Raw genomic sequence first — 22,045 nt, 5'->3', positions numbered from 1 at the left:
GAAACTAGTCTGGTTATCAAAATTTTACGGTTTGCAATACAGTGAAAAATATTGCGCAATGTAACGCCATTTACTTCAGCTGTCCAAGTATGGGAACATTTTTTAGACTTTAGAACTCTTCTACGAACAATAAAATTTTGATATATGTGACGTCCTACGGGAAAAGGTACCTTATGGCGGTTGGCGCTTACGCTATTATTAACGCCGCTCCAATATTATTGCGGCGCTATCCAACGTAAGCGCCAGCCGCCATAAGGTACCTTTTGCCGTGAAACGTCACATATAGTCTGTCAAGCCATTTCTGTCAGTAGAAAAAAACGGCAAATTTAGAAAATGTAGACGCGTAGTATAATTTATCGTTCTATAGAAAATGTGTTCGTACCTGTTGCTATTGACAAACTTGTTTCACGGCTATATTTATGAAATTTCAGTTCGGCCAGTTATAGTATCAGCGTTACGTAGCCTATGGTGGCATACGCTCCGCAAGTTCATGGTGCAGCCCGTGGTTTGGGCCGTGGAGAATGATGAGCCCATGGAATTCCTGACGGAGATACGCCGAGTGGTCGTGATCTTCTTGAACATTGTGACCAAAACTGTGACTGATGAAAAGCTTGTCGAAATTGTCGATACTGCGTATAAATGCGTTTATAGGTTGGTTGAGTATATCCGTTCAAATCACGGTTAATCATAACTGCCGGTCTAGCATGAGTTCCGTTCTCGCGCGCGACTCCACACCTACATCAAGCGCGATTTCAAGTATGGACTCGCGCGCAAGAACGCATCTTATGCTAGACCGCCTGGTCATAATAGGCATGCTTTATGATATGATACACCTACCTAACTATAGTTCCTTAAATGAACTTTAACTCACCATAATCGTTCATCTTAAGATAATTTACGCCATGTGAATACAATTCCGTAGGTAATAGGTACACAGTGCTACACGCTTATTAACGCCGAACTTTAAGTTGGTGCCTTTTTCTTTTTTTTTTGCGTTTATTTTCATAAATCAGAGCGTAATATAGCGAAGAATAGCGGGATCTGCATTCTATCGAGAACTGTGATTTGTCGGTGTGGGCACTCGGTATCACCGAGCTATTAGCTACCATCTACCATCATGTGATCCATTATTTCAGCACATCGTCAGCAGCAGGCGGCCTCTTAAATAAAGTGTCCTTGTTCGATAAAGACCTGATGTTTCTACTCGTTTTCGGCCTCCGAGGGATGTCCCACGGTGACGAGGCCCAAAAGAGCCTGCTCTGCGCTCAAGCCTTGAAGGAGAGGCTGATCGACCCTAATATTATATCAGTCTCAATAGGGATTTCGTCTGGTGAGAATGTATTAGATTTTTATTTTTCTGTTGACGGCTTACCAAGGTTGGCCCATGCAATAACGGGTTTTATGGCTTTTCTACACGATGGGCCAACGCCGGCCACTCCAAGGGACGCAGCCACGCGGTAGAATGAGATATCAATATCACTTGCTCCCTCTAACGAATAAATGCGTCCCTTGGAGTGGCCGGCGTTGGCCCATCGTGTAGAGGAGAGCTATTAGGTAGTCGAGGCCGGAGTCATTTCTCCCATGGATAATGACCATCTTGGTCATAATAGTTACCTACCTAAATGATCTAGATCCCTCAATTTGGATTACTTCCACTTCCACCCGTTACCACCAAGTTGTTACCGTAACACCTAGGTTTTTTTTATCCGCTGGGGCATTCCACAAAAAGGTCTACTTTTTCGGGGATGTGACGTGCATGGCAGCTACCTTTAATAACCTGCAGAAATCTGTCTTATAAATATACCGTTGAATTTAAAGTTAAGTTATCAAATAGTATCATGCTAAATATCGGCTTCTGAGCTTTCTCAGAAGTGTTAAAAAATAGCGCCACTTACCCGACACTTTTCTGTTACCACTGGGGAACAACTTGGTGGAAACAGGTGATGGGAATTGTGTCTGAGGGCCTACCGCGAACCACGTTCGACGTGTTACCTTCCTGTCACACTTACGTACGAATTCACAAGTGCGACAGAGAGGCAACACGTCGAACGCGGTTCGCGGTAGGCCCTCTGGGAACAATTCTTGGTTTGTAGGAACAACATACTGCGGTGTGGTTGGCCATGTTCTCCGGCGAGAATACACAGTTATAGGAACAGCAGCAAATAAGGTAAAAACAATTAATAACCTCGTGATAACAATTGTACAACACTATTGTTTTGTTTAATTTGCAGTTAAGTTTTACAACAGGCATTTAAGCTTTGAGTCCGACTACGCTAAACTCTAAACTAAACTTTGCACTGATTTTGAAGTCACAATGTGCCATTTAGTCAGACTTATCTACTTAGGAACTGGACATTTAGATGGGACTTTCACACTGTGTAAAAGCTTGATCCGACTCTACCTACTTTTTATAAGCGTGATAGTGATCTCTTCAGTGCCTTCTAGCGCCATACAAAATATATTAGCTTCTACCCGCGACTTTGTCTGCGAGGAATTATGATGATGATTGAGTTTAACACTTTAATCCTATGTCCTTCCCTGGACCTAAAACAATCTCCATACTTACCAAATTTCGTCTAAATTGGCTCAGCGGTTGGAGCGTGAAGATGTAAGTAACAGAACTAACAGACAGAGAGAGAGTTTAGACTCCTTACGTGACGGCATAGGTGGGGCGGGACGACTAAGGAGGGAGGTGGGGATGGTGCGGGCGTCGTACGCCTGCCGCCCGCACCTTCCCCGCCACCCTTAGTCGTCCTCCCCCGTACCGCGCAGGCGAGGAGTTAGTTAAGCGGTCGGACTATAGGTATTGTAGGTGTACCGAACGGGTGTCATTCTGAATCCCTAACAACGTTTGTCCTAAAGTCACTTGCTCTAACTGGTTTGTCCTAATGGGCACATGCCCTAACGATCAATTGTCATAACGATTACTTTCCATAATGTAATGGTTAGCCTAAGAATCATTTGACCTAAGCATTTATACCATAACTATCAAGATCCCTAAAGTATTTTACCATATTTTCGAAATCCCTAACAATGTTTGGCATAAAATAACATGCTCTAACTATTTTGACCTAATGGCTATTGCCCTAATGATCTATTATCATAACAGTTACTTTTCCTATTGATCAATTATTATAACAATTACTTTCCATAATGAATGGTAACGAACTGTTGCCACAAAAGTGGGTTAGGTTAGAACTGTGACCCTCGAAAAACGAACTGCTGCCACAAAAGTGGGTTAGGTTAGGTTAGAACTGTGACCCTCAAAAAAACGAACTGCTGCCACAAAAGTGTGTTAGGTTAGGTTAGAACTGTGACCCTCGAAAAAACGAACTGCTGCCACAAAAGTGGGTTAGGTTAGGTTAGAACTGTGACCCTCAAAAAAACGAACTGCTGCCACAAAAGTGGGTTAGGTTAGGTTAGAACTGTGACCCTCGAAAAAACGAACTGCTGCCACAAAAGTGGGTTAGGTTAGGTTAGAACTGTGACCCTCAAAAAAACGAACTGCTGCCACCAAAGTGGGTTAGGTTAGGTTAGAACTGTGACCCTCGAAAAAACGAACTGCTGTCACAAAAGTGGGTTAGATTAGGTTAGAACTGCGATCCTCGCAAAAATGAAATGCTGCCATTGGTTAGGTTAGGAGGGAAATTTAAATTAGGACATATGTACGAGTATTAGGTCAAGAAACGATAGGCTAAGTAAAATTAGGTAACATGATGGTTAGGACATATAATTTTTAGGCCTAACAATAATTAGGCAAAAAAGAATTATGCTACATAACATTAGGATAAATACCCAATATGGAAAGTGCCATTAGGGAAAAACATATTAGGACCAAAAAAAATCGGCCAGTCGATAAAAGGGAAACCAAAATTAGGGTATACGAGTTTTAGGACAACTGATCATTATGACAAACAATATTAGGGAATGCAAAGATAGGAGAAAAAACTTTAGGGATTCAGATATAGATCCGTACCGAACTATCGTATGGCTATTTTCGGTCTTAATTATATCGTTAACTAAATTTTCCAGGCAGCACGATTAATGACAGCCTATCGCAACAAATTAGTCTGTGACAAGGAAACATTTTTAAGAAGCAAAATGGATCACGATTTTTTTAGGTTGATGGAATTCATCCCAATGAAAGGCATTAAGAGGCCTGGACCAGTTTATGAGTTCAACAAATATGGGTCAGTAAATCGATACATTACAGGTATATCATATCTTAAAGTCTCATGCATGTCATTCATATTTCATTTTATGGCTCCTCTACACGATGGGCCAGCGCCGGCCACTCCAAGGGACGACGCCTGGCCCCGCCCGGAAAATGCGCCTGTGTGACGGAGCCTTTATCGCGCTAATCAACGGCGTTTCCTGCTATAGTGTGGCCCCGGCATTATTTAAGTACCTATGCGCCTGTCGCACGGAGGCAGGCGTGGCTCACTCCGCGATTTCGTCGCTTTGCTACAGGTAGCTAAAAGTACATCCATTCGACCCCAATTTTGGGGTTTGCCATAAGCCGAGCGTGGCGCTGTCGCCACCTAGCGGCCATATCTGTGCTGATCGTGACAGACGCGTTTTGTTAGAGAGTGAGCCTTCTATACCTAGTGCTATTATTAATTCTGTGACGGAGGTTTATTTGCCTGTGAATGTTCACGCAGATGGCCTGAAAAGCCAAGCGGCATACGCCAGCCTGTCCTAGGCAGAGAGGAGGAGTTGCGAGCCTTCATACTGGCGTTGCAGAAGGCCATGGAACAACAACATGAGCCGGTTGAAAAACAACAGGATCTTATCTACGGGGTAGTGTTCATTGTAAGTACTAATTGTTATTTCTCTGATTTGTAGAGAGTTGCATAGTTGTAAAAATATATAAAAAGGGTTACTCACACAGTCAAAATAAAATTGATCAACGCTCGATATATTTCGATTCGTTTTTGAAGATATTGCAGCGCGCGTCTAGTAATCGAGCGAGTCGCGTATTTTTTAAATGTTCGAGTCTCACGGCAGTTTTGTAGTAGAGATGGGCGCCGGCGGGTAAATACCCAAAACTACCCAATCTACCCGATATTTACCCGTATCTACCCAAATTGTTGGGTATTTAAAATTTGTTCGTATAATTGAAGTCATTAATATGAAAATAAGTTAATATAAAATTTGTAGTCAAAATTGTAGAGTAGGTATAGTGTGCGAAACTAATTTTTCGTAATATTTATTAGGTGTGAAATATTTAAGAAAAATGAGTGGTTCTAGTTCGACAGCTAATGTAAATGGTATATATGCTGTACAACTTCGTTACATTATATGTATGTACATATATGCGGTACATATGTAGAGCATAATTATTTTCCATCGTATTTTCACGGAAACGTACTTAGGAACGTGTCTGCCTATTTCAGTCAGTCTTGGTGCAAAAAGTACTGAGGTTGACTGAAGTAGCATGACAAATACGAACGTGTCCGAATAAATACGATGGAAAACAATTATGCACTACACCTTTAACTCACGTTGTTCGATGTTGATACATTAGTACCAATTTAGTGACCACAGAATATAATTATGACGTATTGAGCATACGACGTACCGTAGGATACCGTCATCAATTTCAGCATACAAACAAGAGGGCACGATTTTTTTTGAGTACCTACGAGTACCTATACATCATCTCTATTAAGAGAAAAAATGCTTTTTTCACCTCAGCAGGTCGAACAAGGGTACTTTGCTTCTTAAAAACAGTGAGCAAAATGCGATTTTGCTCACTGAGTCATTTTGTCTCACTCAGTGAGCAAAATCGCATTTTGCTCACTGAATGAGACAAAATGAGTGAGCAAAATCGCATTTTGCTCACTGAGTGAGACAAAATGTCATTAAAGTGACCTTTATAGTCAAATGTCATTTCAACATGCGGGGTCTAATACAAGTTCGATCGAAGTTCTTGGGACTTTTGACAGAAGCGCCGTGTGAGTCTGTTCATTTTTAGGTTATTTTCCTTTATAAATAACATCCTTTATAAATTTCATCCTTATTTATTAACTTGGTTGAGGTTTATTTACATAAGTTAGGTTATTAATACATTTGTTCGGATACAAAGCTAGGGTAAGGCCTTTTTGGCCTTAGGGCCAATGGAGGGGAATGAGAAGGAAAAGCCGCCTGACGAGACCGATGGTAACTCTAATGTTATGGTTGGTATGGACATTGAAAATAATTCTAGAAAAAGAAACTTGCAAACATTAGACTTATCACCGGTCAGTAGTCCACAAGAACCGGCTCTTAAAAAAATTACAACCGACGTCCACAAAGAGATCTCGGAACAGGTAACAATAGTAAATGAGGATGTCACCAACCCCCACGTAGATAAACAAATCGATGAGAATGCTAACCCACTTTTGTACAAACACCCGGATCTTGACACAGAAGGTCGAGGATACAATGCAGACGACGATGGCCCATTTGTGGTACACATCTCAAAGGAATCTTCTACTGACTCCAGGTCAACATTGAAAGCCATCTACGTAGGTATGCTCTTAACACAGGCAAATGTCACAAATATTAAGAAGGACGGGATAAAATCTGTAGGTCGCAATAGAGTGTCAGTTACATTCAATAAAGCCGTTGATGCCAACTCTATCTTAAAAAACCCCATGCTAGATAAACACAAGCTATCAGCAAACATACCAACGTACAACATATCTCGTATGGGTCTAGTTCGAGGAGTTCCAACAGATTGGTCCATGATTGATTTTGTTAAGGGTACAAATTTAATAGAAGGTAAAGGTAGGATTTTGAAAGCGCGTCGACTACAAAGGAAAGTGACCAAGGAGGATGGCTCTCCATCCTGGGTTCCAACCCAGACTGTAGTAGTTACTTTTGAAGGTCAAACTTTGCCATCTAGAATATTTGCTTATTATACCTCTCTAGTGGTGGAGGTATACCTACTGCCAACAATTCAATGCCGAAAATGCCTTAGATTTGGACACATCCAGACTCAATGTCGCTCAGATGCCCGCTGCTACAAATGTGCCCAGAAGCACCCGGGTGATGGGTGTAATGTAGCTCCCGAACACATATCCTGTATTTTTTGCACTGCCCGACACTATGCCACTGACAGAAACTGCCCAGAACATCACCGACAAAAGTCCATCAAACTGATAATGTCTGAAAGAAATATTTCATATGCTGAAGCATCCACACAAGTCCCAGTTGTAACTCGTAGACCCTATGCGGACGTTGCAAATATAATGTTTGGCCCCAGAGAATTTTCCCCCCCATCACAATCTCCCGTTGACTTAACAGATTTATCTTCTACCCCTCCCAGAACCTCTCACCGCAAGACAGTATTTTTGTCACCTCGATCAAGACCTTCCTTATCCCCAGGTTATGACCAACAAGCCCATAACAATATAGTCCGACCCCCTCCATCCCAAATCCCCAACGGACAAGCCCTCAATAACTCATACACCAGAGAAACTCCTAATGAGGACCTCATGGAGCTCCTCCTTAAACTGTTAACTAATATCATCGCAAAATGGAGTGATATATTACCGAACGACGTTGCACCTTTAATGTTGACCCTAGTAGAAAAACTTTCCTTCCCTCACCACCATGGACCGCCAGGCCACATTTCTTCAATGGAATAGCCGGAGTATTATTCCTAAAAAACCAGATCTCATCCAGCTGATCAACGAACATTCTGTGTCTGTCGCGGCCGTCTCGGAGACGTGGCTGAGGCCCGGGTCTCAGTTTAGACTCCCGGGCTTCTCATGCCTTCGAGATGACCGCATCGATGGACGTGCGGGATGCGCTTTGTTGATCAAGCAATCCTACCCCTTCTCTCAAATTCCCCTCCCTCCTCATGGAAATGAAATTAATGCCGTAGCCGCTAAGGTTATGGGCATTAATTTCATTTCAATATATATACCTCACCCTGACCTTGACCTTATTCCTGAATTATCTTCTATCCTAAACTCTGTCCCTCCTCCTCATATAGTTTTAGGCGATTTTAATTCACACAACATTTCGTGGGGATCATACCATTCAGATGGGTTTTCGTCACTCTTGTTAGAAATCTTCGATGAAATCAACGTTTGCATTATAAACGACGGATCGCCCACACATCGAGTCTATCCTGGCCAGAACCCACAGTCCGTTCCCGACTTGTCAGCTTGCTCCCCTAATTTGGCCTCATTGTTATCTTGGACTGTGCTTCGTCAGTCCTATGGCAGCGATCACTTTCCCATTATTATATCCAAGCCCTCATCTGTTCTTCCATCCCCGTCTCCTGAACCGCTTTTGAAATACAGAATACAATCAGCTGACTTGTCGAAATTTTCACTTTATGTCGAAACAAAAATTAAAGAATGGGACTCTACCTTAAATGACAATAGGGAAAATTACTCAAAATTCAAAAATTTACTTTTAGAAGCAGCTGATAAGTTTATCCCCCGGAAAAAAAACAAAAAGGATAAAATCCTTTCACCTCCATGGTGGAATGCTGACTGCACAGCTGCCGTGAAAGAGAGAGATGAAGCTGAACATAAATTTAATGAATCTGGTGACATAGAGGACTTCATCAATTTCAGGAAAACCTCGGCCCGCACTAAACGCTTATTGTCCAAAACTAAGAAAAAGGGTTGGAAAGGGTTCTGTGAGAGTTTGTCCCCTAGAACTCCCCCATCAGTTGTGTGGAAAAATATAAGGCGGTTCAGAGGGTCCTTTAAACCGGATATCATATGTTCTTCTGACAGGTCATCTTGGCTTTTGGACTTTGCTGACAAACTGGCACCCCCAACTGCCCCAGAATTATCTTGTGTAGTGTCACCACCACTCCCTCCTCCATCAACCACCTTTGACGAACCATTTTCGGTTGCGGAGCTCAAAATAGCTTTGGATGGACTGCGCAACACTTCACCGGGAGAAGATGGTATTCCTTACTGTTTTATAACTGAACTGAGCTCATTCTCACAGGAATACTTTCTTGGCATTCTAAATCACGTGTTTGACTCAGGAGATATCCCGGAAGATTGGAAAACTCAAATTGTCATCCCAATATTGAAACCAACTAAAAATCCCCAAGAGGCCAGCTCGTACCGACCGATTGCGCTCTCCACTACGATGGGCAAGATACTTGAGCACCTAGTAAAGAATAGGCTGGAGTGGTACGTCGAGAGCAGGGGAATGTTAGCAAACACCCAATTCGGGTTTCGAAAAGGTAGGAGCACTATGGACAGCTTAAACATACTAACCACGGATATCAGACTGTCGCTTTCCAACAATGAGGACCTACTAGGATGTTTTCTTGATATTTCGGCAGCTTATGACAATGTCCTTCTTCCGGTGCTCAGAGCAAAAATGCTACATCTGAGCATTGCCGTGAAGATTGTACAAATTGTCTCCAATCTATTCATAGGAAGAACCATCAAAATCCGTGATGGCAGCTCTTATCTTTCTCCTCGTACACTGTGGCAGGGCCTTCCTCAAGGATCTGTTCTCAGTCCAATTCTTTACAGCATATATACATATGATTTAGAGCAATCTGTGCTTCCCTTTTGTAACATTCTACAGTATGCAGATGATCTAATCCTCTACACTTCCGCAAAATCTGTTGATACGGCGTCTGCAAGGTTGAACATGGGCCTGAGTTACCTGAAGGATTGGCTTGAAGAGCATGGTCTGTCTTTGTCACCCTCCAAGAGCTGTGCTGTGACCTTCAGTCGCAAAAGGAACATGCCAACTGCAGATGTTCATTATGGTGAAGAAAGCATTCCCAATAAAGAGTCAACCAAATTCCTGGGTATCATCCTGGATCGGAAAATGAGTGGAAAACCTCATCTGAAATACATACAGGACAAGTGTGAAAAAGGGATCAACATTTTGCGAGCTCTATCAGGAGTTTGGTGGGGTTCTCATCCATATTGTCAGAAGCTACTTTATAATGCAATTATTCGCAGCCACATGGACTATGGATCCTTTATATTAGAACCATGTAATAAGGAATCCTTACAAAAGTTAGATTTAATACAAGCTAAATGTTTAAGAATCATACTTGGTGCCATGAGATCTTCCCCAAAAAATGCCATGCAAGTAGAATGTGTGGAGCCTCCTCTGGTGCTGCGTAGACAATATCTTGCTGACAGGTTCCTCATAAGAGCTATCTCCAACTCCAATCACTTGCTGATTACACGCTTGCAGGCTCTTGCTTCATTGGTCACTGAAAACCCATATTGGATTCATAAGGAGTTTCCAAAAATCATTATTTCTTATTCTAAATTAAACCGTATAAACCCCATATTATATAAATCAGGAACAAACCCCTTATTTGAAACAAAATTTGAAACTTTAATCTACACCCCTAGTGTTATTTTTGATCTTGGAATATTTAAAAATGACCCGGGAGCTAACAGCAAATTTAAAAAACTTTTAGAAAAATGGGAAGGCTACTTACCTGTGTTTACTGACGCATCAAAAAATGATCCTGCAAATTGTGTTGGAGCAGCAGTGGTGATTCCAAAATATAACATTGTCTTGATGTTTAAATGTCCTCCTCAATCATCCATTTTCACAGGCGAGGCTGTTGCCATCTTGGAAGCTGTAGCATACGCTGACTCTCACAATATAGCAAAAATGATCATTTTTACAGATAGCAGGAGTTGCCTGCAAGCTATTATGGGCAACCAGTTTAAAATGAAGGCAAAATTCCCCTTGATACTTCAGATCAAAACCTTATTAAGAAAATGTGAATCAAAGGGATTAAAAATAGTACTCGGATGGATCCCAGGCCATTGTGGCATTCCTGGAAACGAGTCTGCAGACTTATGGGCAAAGAGAGCTATTGAGATGGGTTCACCAGGCCACGACAGGATATACAGCTCTGACCTTCTAAGCCATGCACAGACTGATATGTTTAACACGTGGCAAAATCTCTGGAATTCTACCAGATTGGAGGTAGGAAAACACTATGGCCACATTCAACCCAATATTCCACGTAAACCATGGTTTTTCAAATTCCGAGCATACCCTAAATGGGTCACGTCTACAATTTGCCGCTTACGCTTGGGGCCAGTTTGTACACCTGTATTCCTTGCCAAGATACGGGTCCGGGATACGTCACTGTGCGAATGTGGGTTAGACGAAGGCACCGTAGATCACATTTTCTTCTCTTGTCCGAGATTCAATTACTCTTTGTACGATGTGTTACCTTCAAATATTCCACGACCCATTAATTTTTACTCACTTCTCACTCTAATGAACCCGCCCCTAACTTCTATCCTTATTAAGTATGTACAGGAGCATAATATAAAACTTTAAGTCTTACTGCTCGTCTTACTATTACTATTATTTCTATCTATCTATATATTTCAATTTCTACGTTTTTTCCTCCATTTCATCCGCTATGTTGCTTGCCTTAACAATCTGTCATCCGCTTTCCGCTCTTTTTCACTAATGTTGGTACTATTGTATGTTAATTGTGTCATGTCATGTATTTGTCTGTGATGTCCATAATAATTTGTTTGTTTTAGGTTCCCGTCTATCCTTCCACAAAAATCAAAATTTTACCGAACATTCTCGTCTCACAAGTCAAAAGTCTATACCTCGACATTGGCAGAATCCACCTTGCTAAATTTAGCAAGGAGTAAAAGCCATAATTAAAAAAAAAAAAAAAAAAAAGTTCGATATACTTGGGTTCTATTATCTCTGTCCCTCTAAGTATGTTCTCACTGCTTAGGGTGAAAAATTTTGTGTACTACACGAGATCAAAGTTATTTACATCTCGTGCGCTTTTGAATCCCTTACTACGCTCAAGATTCTAAATTAGATTCACTCGCTACGCTCGTGAATCTATTATAGAATCTTTCGCTTGCACGGGACTCAAAATAAGCACTCGAAGAAATATCAAACTTTGATCTCTTGTTGTACAAATAACTATTTCCGCAGGGACCTCTTAGAGTAGGTAAAAAGCGATTAATGGAAGAATGCATATATCTTACGCCAAATTGTGTTAGGATTGTAAGAATATCATTAACGGAAACTGAAAAGGTGAGTTTTTTACCTATATCATAATTTAATTAGGTACATAACCTACAAATAAAATTTGAATTCGAAAACCAAGGGTCCGGTAAACTTCGATATAAAAGTAGCTCTGTAAACGGCCCGCGCGATCGCGACAATTGTACTTCCCTATTTTCGTCTCTGGATATCAAAAATGTTATTAAAAATCTATTGACACAATTTTAACCACAGCTATGCCCCTTTGTTAGATTATTTTCGATGTTTCAATTGTTATCAAATATAGGAGCATTTTAAAATTTGTCTAAAAAAGTCAAACCAAGAGGCATAGCTATGGTTAATATACCTACATCAAATCGTGTGAATTTTTTTTCCATAATGTATGGAGAAGTCACTCTCTACCAGTGGCGGAGCGTCCATAGAACTCGATTCCCATAGGCTTGTCTGATATTCAGGCTCTTGGGCCATCTCCTTTAAACTTATGAAGAAAAGGAAGGGCAACTTAGCTACGGCTTGCCTACGAACAATCTAGATGCGCCGCCACTGCTCTCTACTATAATTTTTGTATTATAATTATTTTTTGTTCATACAGATACCATATGGATTGTTCCGTCAGATTGCTCTCAAAACTCTGTCAGGCAGTTCCTCAGAACGAGACAAGTGCGAAAACCAATTACGGACAAGGTTTACAAGCATTGACTTTGATATTGGAATAAGCACAGTGCAGTGCTGTTATACAGGGTGTCCCTGGAAGTATGGTCAAATCGAATGGGGATGTAGAGAAGGCCATTCTGGGAATTATCTACCACATGTACTATTATGCTAAGTCGTGCGATTTCACATTTTATTTTGAATTTTTATACATTTATCTTGATAATGTACTATGAGAAAGTTTGCTTTTAACGCTTTTAGAAGAAAACAGAATATTTTTTAACGAGATTTTTTTTTTAACTTTCTATTGTATGTTCGGGTCAACTATTGCAAGCTAAATTGGACCCACTGCCTATTCGATTGAGCTGTACTGTAACTTCACATAGATATGTAATTAGGGTGACAAATGTGACAATTGTTTCGATAAGCGTTATTTGCCTGTTTAAAGGAAAGTACTTACAGTAAGCTTGTATGAAATTTTAAATTATTGACAACCAAAGTTATTGCTCTGTTCCCATTCATTGAACAGTACCTGTTTGAAAACCTAGAAATCGGTTGTCAGGTCGAAACTGCAGCAAAAATTAAATAAAGTATCCATTTAAAATGTACGTTTGTGTTTTCGACACAAACTGCTGGCTAAATTGTATGTGAACCATTGTACGTTTTTGTGTATTTCTCAGAGCGTTAAAAAATTCAAAATTCTTAATAAAATGTCATATAATATATCAACTAGTAACACTTGTATAATAGTAAATGTTAGTCGAAAATATTTAGGATGACCTCCTCTACACCCCTATCCGATTTAATCCATACTTCTATGGACAGCCTGTATATTGTTAAATTGAACACTCCAGTTTGGACCTCGACACATTGTCTCCAGTTGAGCTTTATGCTATAAATATCATATTCGGTTGTCGCTTGGAGTTACCCGACAACTTTGAATTTCCGGATGACATTCTCGAAGAAAATTCCACGAAAAATCTAGTGCGTAATATCTTTGAAAATGTAAGTAGGTACCCATATTTTTTTCATTCTGTAAAGATCAATTTATTTTTAACCCTTTTCCAGCGGTTTGCTACACGGCGTACAACCTACCCTGTACCGCGTACTCGTAGCAGCATTTTCCTGCTTAAGAGCCCTTCAACGTGCACACTAGCGCCACAGCTAAATAATCGTAATTAATGTAATTATTTAAATTTAACGAAAGATATTGAAAAAAGGGGGCCGCTTTTTATGTTGCTGGATTGGTCAATCTATGCGTCCAAAAGTTAAAACGGCCGTTTTTGATTTGATGTATTCAAAAGTTACTTAAATACACAATATACAGTCCGTAGCGGCCCCTTTTTTTCAATATCTTTCGTTAAATTTAAATAATTACGATTATTTACCTGTGGCGCTAGTGTGCACGTTGAAGGGCTCTTAACAACAACAGTCCGTAGATAGGGTCGCCATATGGAAGAATTAAATGTCCTGATAAAATTCCTGACATCAGGGGTCATCCATTAATTACGTCACACGAATTTCTAGGTTTTTTGACCCCTCCCCCCCCTTGTCACATTTGGTCACATTTGGCAAACCCCTCCCCCCTAGTGTGACGTCACATTTTTTCTACGAAATCGCCAAATCGAATTAAGTAAGTACCTAAGTATTATTAATATTTTATCAAAATATTTTTGACGATATAAATATTAGTAATTTTATAACCCAAAACTGCTTAGGAAAGAAAATTAAAAGAATAAAAACGATTATCGTTTTAAAAACTTGTTATTTAAATGTACAGCGAATAAAAAATTAAAAAAAAATTTCGGTTACTGATGAAGTTAAAGTGACGTCACAAAGTTTGTGTCTCTCCCCTCCCCCATGTCACAATATGTCACATTTTCTTGACCCCCTCCCTCCCCCTAAACGTGTGACGTAATTAATGGATGACCCCCTCACCCTAAAAATCCTGACATTTCTTGTAACGTGCGTAGCCCCCTCCCCGCGCTTTTTTTATGAGGTCATTCCTAAAAATTCTGACACTTACCAAGTCCGGCCGCAATCGGGACAAAGGGTCAAAATTCCTGACATGTCCGGACAAATCGACGTATGGCAACTCTGTCCGTAGATATCTACATACCAGTGGCGGCGCGTCAAACATATCCATAGGCAATCCGGGGCTAATTTGGCTTAGGTACATATTTCCTTTACAACTGTGCTTAAAAGTCCAAAAACAGGCAAGCCGGTGGGAATCGGCTTTTATGGACGTGCCGCCACTGCTACATACCTACTACCTATTGTAAATGTTTTTTAGAATCTGTGCGGAAAAAGAAGAGTCCTGGAATGTAAAGTAGCCCATACATCCTACGACTCTCCTCTTTCCGCTCAGACTCTAGTAGAAAAGATTTCTACTTAAAAGAAAGTTAAGCAGAACAGAAGATGGGAATTTTAGTAGCTACCTATCGACTGTAATAACTTTTGCTTAGTAAATCTTTAGGTGACAAAAACCCAGCAGATACTTAAATGTTTTTTTTTATACAATTCTATAATACAGATGCAGAACATACCTACTTATTATCTTCCATCATTTTTAGGGTTCCGCACCCAAAGGGTAAAACGGGACCCTACTACCCGACGGGACTTCGCTGTCCGTCCGTCCGTCCGTCTGTCAACAGGCTGTATCTCACGAACCGTGATAGCTAGACTGTTGAAATTTTCTATAACAACAAATACTAAAAACAGAATAAAATAAAGATTTAAGTGGGGCTCCCATACAACAAACGAGATTTTTGACCAAAGTTAAGCAACGTCGGGCGGGGTCAGTACTTGGATAAGTGACCGTTTTTTTCTTTTTTACCGTTTTTTGCATTATGGTACGGAACCCTTCGTGCGCGAGTCCGACTCGCACTTGCCCGGTGTTTTTTGTTTCACGAACGTGTCTTGCTATTTCAGTCAGTCTCGGTACAAAAAGTACCTACTGAGGTTGACTGAAGTAGCGTGATTAATACGAACGTTTCCGACAAAATGCGATGGAAAACAATTAATGCAGTACATCTGTAGGTACCTATCTTATACTGGTTATTTACAGAGTATTACTTCAATGTGTATAGTGGCGATAGAAGAGGGAATGAACATAGATGATGAGTCTTGGCGGTTACTTTTGGTTCTCTTGGATACCAAAACAATTTTCGTCATCATTACTCTTACTGATCAAACAAGCATGTCTGGTAAAGTGCTGTCTACCGCATTTTGTCGCTCTTATTAGTCGATCACATTTTGTGACATCCAGCAACCGAATCGCAGATCCCTGGTGATATCTACACACTACCCCCAATTTATTTTCTTAAGTCGGGTAGTTAGAACGAGTATAGAGTTATTTATACGTACGCAGTGCACTTGTTATTTATACGTCATAATTTCATAGAAGTATGACGTTTAAAACTACACTTGCACTGCGTAATGGGCTCAAAATCTCTGCAGACTTTTCTAACTCTACCCACTTTTTCTTATTATCTTCTTACATATTTTGCTGGAACGTCAAATATTGCTGGGATGGCCAATGTAGTTAGGTAGGGAAACAGGTTGATGCACGATAAAATTTATGTAATTATACAAATAAATTTCCGTCTACAGAAGTGGCCCTCCAATGCTTATCGAGCAACAAGCTGCTTCAGATGCCAATCTCCGGACTAAGCCCTTGGTACCAATTGATTATTGCCTGCCAGTTTCTTGACGTACAAGCTGTTCCGACAGATCTGGAGAAGTATTTATTCTTATCTTATGTTACTTTTTAATCTTTGATAATGCAGAACGCAATATTCCTTTCCCTTCTACGAAATTTTATTTATTTATTTATTTAAACTTTATTGCACAAAACATAAAAATAATGTACAAATAACGGACATAATGCCTAGTGGCATTCTCTGCCAGTCAACCATCGGGCCAAACAGAGACATGAAATTTTATAGAAAATAGATGTTAAGCCATGAAGAAATATAGTAAGACAAGAGTGCTCTCTATACATACTCATACATCAGTTTTCTAATGCTCAACAACTTAACCTCCTAAGGCCCAGCTATACAAATTAAAAATGCAAAATTTGTCACAGAAATTTGAACCTATAATGTAGGGAATAGAGTTGATTTTGCGTTGTTCAATTTCTAAACGAAACAAAGCAAAAGCAACTCTGTTCCAATCGAATATGATTTAAATTTCATTGAACTGAATAAGTACTATAGGAGGATAAGACTTTCCGGTCAGTGCTACACTTAAGTATTGTCACTTGACAGTACCTACTACTAATGCTACATAAACTACTGATTATTCCGCTACTCTATGCTCGATATCGAATCGACTATGAAAATAAGTCTTTTTGGTACTAAAACTGATGTATGGAGTGAGCAATCTATGTATTTTTTTCTCTATGGCTAAGCTGACTCTGCTTCAATTTAATTGTGTTGTAATTACAAGCTCTGTCCCTTGCCAATTTGGTGCAGAGGTAGCTTGGGCAGACTTAACTGGGACTTCAGGCAGGCATGGCTCACTCCGCGATTTCGTCGGTTTACACAGGTAGCTACAAAAGTACATCCGTTCTACACCAATTTTGGTGGCTATAGCCATAAGCCGCGCGTGGCGCTGTCGCTACCTATTAGCGGCCATATCTGTCCTGACCGTAACAGACGCGTTTTGTTAGACAGTGATTCTTCTGTACCTAGTACAGTCGCCATCAGATATATCGGAGCGGCCAAGGTGTTCACAAAATCTGAACACGCACTCTAACGCCCTGACAATAGAGGTGTGTTCAGATATTTGTGAGCACCTTGGCCGCTCCGATATATCTGATGGCGACTGTACTAATATTTACTCTGTGCTTCAGGTTAATACAAAGCGCAAGCAGCGGAGTTCCCGGCTGGATCCAGGACTTGATAATATCCCTCGTCCAGCAAGGAGACTTGTCTGTGGAAACCACGACCAGGGCTAAGGCGCTGGAGAGAGGAGCCGTTATGCCTACGCCATCTTTACTGTACACGACGGTAGCTTTGGCAACAACTACCGACAACCAAGTTTCGTTAGACGCGTATTTTAAGGTGAGTTATAGGCACGCTACCAGCTCAGCTGACAGTGACAGGTAGGTACAGTCCCCATCAGATATATCGGAGCCGCCAAGATGCTCACAAATATCTGAACATGCCTCTATGGGCAAGGCGTTACAGTTCAAATATTTTTGAGCAGCTCTGATATATAGTTCGTTTTTTTTAGCATTAGAAAGAAGTACAAAGAAGATAAGCGATCTTGACATGTCTTTTAATTGAAAAACGCTTTTGAAAAATCAGTAACTATATATTACTTATGAAAGTAGAAGAATATAAATTATCGTATTAGATTCATAATTGTTACATATTTGCAGAAACTTATTTATAAAACGTGTTTTTCAATTAAAAGACACATCAAGATTGTTTATTACCCGACTGCGCGACGCAAAGGAGGGTAATGTGTTTATTTCTAATGCTAAAAAAAACGAATTATATCTGTGGCGACTGTAAGACTGCTAATAGTTATTTGTTTTACAAGGGGGCAAAGTTGTTGTTTAACCACTCGTGCTAATATTGATAACGAGCGTGATTGTTACTATCATTTTTTTTAAGGCAGCTCTATCTAATAAACAGGTGGAAAATAAAATAAATTCATGTAAAAAAATGTACTTAAATGTAAAAATATCGGCCTTACGGACGACGCGAAGTGGACCAGTAGATTGGTGTGCAACACGCGTCCTGTGCACCAATGCCAGTCAGTCGTGCAGTCTAACACAAATATACACACACGACGCGATTTGCTAACCTATTTACTGGCCCACTTTGTATCGCCCGTAATGTCCATATTTACGAAGGATGTAGAGGTATATTAACGGCTTGATTCAGGAAATGAATTAGAGATTCACTAGATATGAAATATGCAGTGAACGCATATATTTAGTATGGAAACCGCCTTTAGGAACATTACCGTTCAAATTCTCGGGCCAAATTAGCACACATACAAAAATACGCCTACATTTAAGTAAGACGACACGTTTACAGAGCCTGTAATCAAAGCTGGTAAACAAAATAATAGTCATCTTTATTACACTAATGGTACATAGCTAAGTGTAGATGAAATGCATATAATGTCAATAACTACCAATCAGCGACATTAATCCGCTAATAACCTTCTTGCTGTACGTACTGGCCGCTGAGAGTTTGCGGTTCATATTTGATTAGAATATGACTTGGACAGGGATAGGTTTATGCCATACATTGAAGAACCAGTCAAATAATTCACGTATAATAATTTAATGCAGATTAAAAGATAACTAGTTAAAATGTTGTTATGAAATGACAGACTAACTCAACATAAGTAAATACATTTATATATATTGTTGTATAAATGTATTCCGCTATAATAAGTATTTTGTATATTTTATTATCAATTTGTATGGCAGTGCGAAGTCACGTTCAGGTATAGTCTGTCCGTTTTTCTAAGATCAAGTACGCCATTGTAAATGTATGGTAAACTTGATCTTAGAATTCGGACTGGCTATACAGCCTGCAAAATTTACATGGGTACACGAATCGGGTCAAAAATATTTGAATAGGCGGAGTCACAATAAATCCCCACTTTCAGTTCCAATGGAAATATTTTATATGTATATAGCCGGTCAAGCAAGTTTGTCAGTAGAAAAAGGTGCAAAATTAAAATTTTGTATCGGACCACACCCGTTCGCGCGCTTACATTTTCTAAATTTGCCGCTCTTTTCTACTGACGGAAATGGCTTGAGAGAGAACCTACATATATGTGACGGTAGAGGGTGGATTCGAATGATCAACATTTTCAGATAATGTGTGTATTTGTTAAATTAATTCAGTGGAAGTGTATCTACATATAGGAAACCGGGTATGATTATCTCACGAGTTATATCTCATGAATAGAACATATTCTAGATATCTTTCCAGGTATCCACTTAATTTCATGTCTCTCTAGTTGGACAGCTTTTTTCCATAGTTCTCTGCGAATATCATCTTGTGGGAATCTGAATGGAAAGTAATGTAAAATGATAATATCAAATTTGATTATTAATTTGAAATGATTAGGTAGTTTTTTTACAGCTCCATCTCATGAAATAAAAAAGGAAAATACAAATCTGTAAGAAAGAATTCATTACTACATTTATAATTATATAGAAAATACCTAAACCAAGCACAAGTTAATAAAATAGTCTACTTCATTTGGCATAACACCATCCCTATTATCCTCGCAATTTAAAAAGTCGTATGTTGTTATGAAAGTCGTATGCAGTTGTTACGTTTTAGCTTAGAACGGTAGTATTGAAAACAAATCGTCATGTTTATTCCAAATTTTACTGAAGTTATCTGTTAACTACAAGTGAAAAGTGATTCCAGTATCCTTGGTATGAACTAAAATAACTTCTGCACCACTTCACGACACATGAAGACATTTTTAATTACAAAAAAACGTTGTTTTTATAAATCAATTTAGCCATCCGTCACTGACTGTCATCTCGGACGAACTGAAGTTGCGAATCGAATAGTTTGTAAGCACCGCCTACAATCGAATAGTTTACGTTGGGTCATAACTGAGCGGACAGAATACTTCCATGTATATCAGTTCGCTGGAAATATGTAGTAAAGTTACTATATATAATCGTATCTAGTTAATTTCTAATTCATTTCCCGAATCGCGCCGTAAGTCAATGGGAAATGGGATGAATTGATTTTATTTTCCATCTGTTTTTCTATACACTCCAGATTACATTATTTTGGTTTTATATTGATGTTTCAGGAAGTTTTAGATAAATTGAATGCTCATGAATCTCACGATAAAAGTAGCGAATTACTTGCTCTAAACCCAAATGAGCACATTCAGATAGCAGTTCTTGCGGACACATTCGACGTTTTGAATATTCGAATGTCAGTTGATGAGGATGGTGAGGAAATATTAAGTTTTTTCATAGATGTCAAAAAGTGAAAGTAACACTTTGCGAAGAGTAGGTTTTACGAAAAAAAAATGAAAAATCAATTTTAAGTGACAAGTTTACCAATAACATTTATTTTTTATGTACAAATACATTCAAAAAATTGAAAAACAAAACAAAAAAAAAATTTTTTTGGCGAACTTGACCTAAACTCATATTAAGTACATTTTTTCCTTCTTTTGGCCTCAGAAATGCGTGGTTAAAATTATTCGGTTTCCTCATGTTACACCGTGTATTGTTTAGGTATTTTTCTGTGAGTGATGTTGATCAGTCTGTTAAGTGTGGTTGGTGAAAATATTAAAGAACTAACTGCACTATTCGAACTTTAAGATACGTCAATTAATAGATCTAGAAACGATATGGATTAAATGTGTCAATATCAAAAGTGACGCTTTTGTTTGAAGAAATCTTAAAAGTTCAATTCGAGCCGTTAGTTAGGCAGAAAGAAAGCATGATTTGGTAAAACAATTTTGTATAGCTTAGGGGTCATCCATTAATTACGTCACACGTTTAGGGGGAGGGAGGGGGTCAAGAAAATGTGACATATTGTGACATGGGGGAGGGGAGAGACACAAACTTTGTGACGTCACTTTAACTTCATCAGTAACCGAAAATTTATTTAAATTATTTAGTTCGCTGTACATTTAAATAACAAGTTTTTAAAACGAAAATAGTTTTTAATCGTTTAATTTTCTTTCCTAAGCAGTTTTGGGTTATAAAATTACTAATATTTATATCGTCAAAAATATTTTGATAAAATATTAATAATACTTAGGTACTTACTTAATTCGATTTGGCGATTTCGTAGAAAAAATGTGACGTCACACTAGGGGGGGAGGGGTTTGCCAAATGTGACCAAGTGTGACAAGGGGGGGAGGGGTCAAAAAACCTAGAAATTGGTGTGACGTAATTAATGGATGACCCCTTAGGAGTATATAATAATGTATAAATAAAAAACTAAATACCTAATGATTATAATTATCTTCCAGTAATGATCATGAAGACTTATGACTCACTCACTTCGTTCGAAAAGATGCTGTTAAAATGTTGTTCCGTTTTGGGTGTTGTTTTTCCTCGACAAATGATGGAATATCTGGTAGAGTGTGAGTCCAGAAGTAAAATTGCAAAAGGTAGCAAAAATTACATGAAACTTCAAAGAATTATATTTGTTATTGTATAAATATAGGACTATAAATACTATAATATGTAGCCCGAACCCTCTTAAGTGACTGGAAGCTTGTGCCCAGCAGTGGGACGTGTATCAGACTGATTTTTCTTATTATTTCTATTATGATGAGAGTTGATTTATCGTATTATGATGAGATTGATAAGATCGACAATAATTTGTATTATATGTGTAGCGAAAAGTACTAAAGGCATCCACTAAAG

The 22,045-nt window shown here is 39.2% G+C and overlaps 1 protein-coding gene and 1 long non-coding RNA gene across 2 annotated transcripts in view; one reads left to right on the top strand and one right to left on the bottom strand.

The window, feature by feature from the left end:
• Window positions 1–22,045, top strand: part of LOC134672219 (adenylate cyclase type 10-like) — a 40,271-nt gene that overhangs the window by 1,887 nt on the left and 16,339 nt on the right. The window contains exons 4-16 of the mRNA XM_063530119.1: window positions 432–651; window positions 1,137–1,330; window positions 2,094–2,167; window positions 4,033–4,190; window positions 4,662–4,812; window positions 11,929–12,030; window positions 12,593–12,684; window positions 13,506–13,656; window positions 15,719–15,857; window positions 16,264–16,393; window positions 17,507–17,717; window positions 20,464–20,608; window positions 21,646–21,786. Of these exons, the coding sequence (XP_063386189.1) occupies window positions 432–651; window positions 1,137–1,330; window positions 2,094–2,167; window positions 4,033–4,190; window positions 4,662–4,812; window positions 11,929–12,030; window positions 12,593–12,684; window positions 13,506–13,656; window positions 15,719–15,857; window positions 16,264–16,393; window positions 17,507–17,717; window positions 20,464–20,608; window positions 21,646–21,786 (1,908 nt within the window). The remainder of the gene's footprint in view (window positions 1–431; window positions 652–1,136; window positions 1,331–2,093; window positions 2,168–4,032; window positions 4,191–4,661; window positions 4,813–11,928; window positions 12,031–12,592; window positions 12,685–13,505; window positions 13,657–15,718; window positions 15,858–16,263; window positions 16,394–17,506; window positions 17,718–20,463; window positions 20,609–21,645; window positions 21,787–22,045) is intronic.
• On the bottom strand, window positions 5,998–10,852 carry LOC134671891 (uncharacterized). The gene is made up of 3 exons (XR_010099284.1): window positions 10,439–10,852; window positions 10,040–10,204; window positions 5,998–9,825 (listed from the first exon to the last, which is right to left on the bottom strand). It is a non-coding gene; the product is annotated as an uncharacterized LOC134671891 (long non-coding RNA).

This window comes from Cydia fagiglandana, chromosome 16 (assembly GCF_963556715.1).
Source record: "Cydia fagiglandana chromosome 16, ilCydFagi1.1, whole genome shotgun sequence".
Taxonomy (NCBI): Eukaryota; Metazoa; Arthropoda; class Insecta; order Lepidoptera; family Tortricidae; genus Cydia; species Cydia fagiglandana.
The sequence above is the reverse complement of the archived record's forward strand: the minus strand, read 5'-3'. Positions and strand labels throughout refer to the sequence as shown.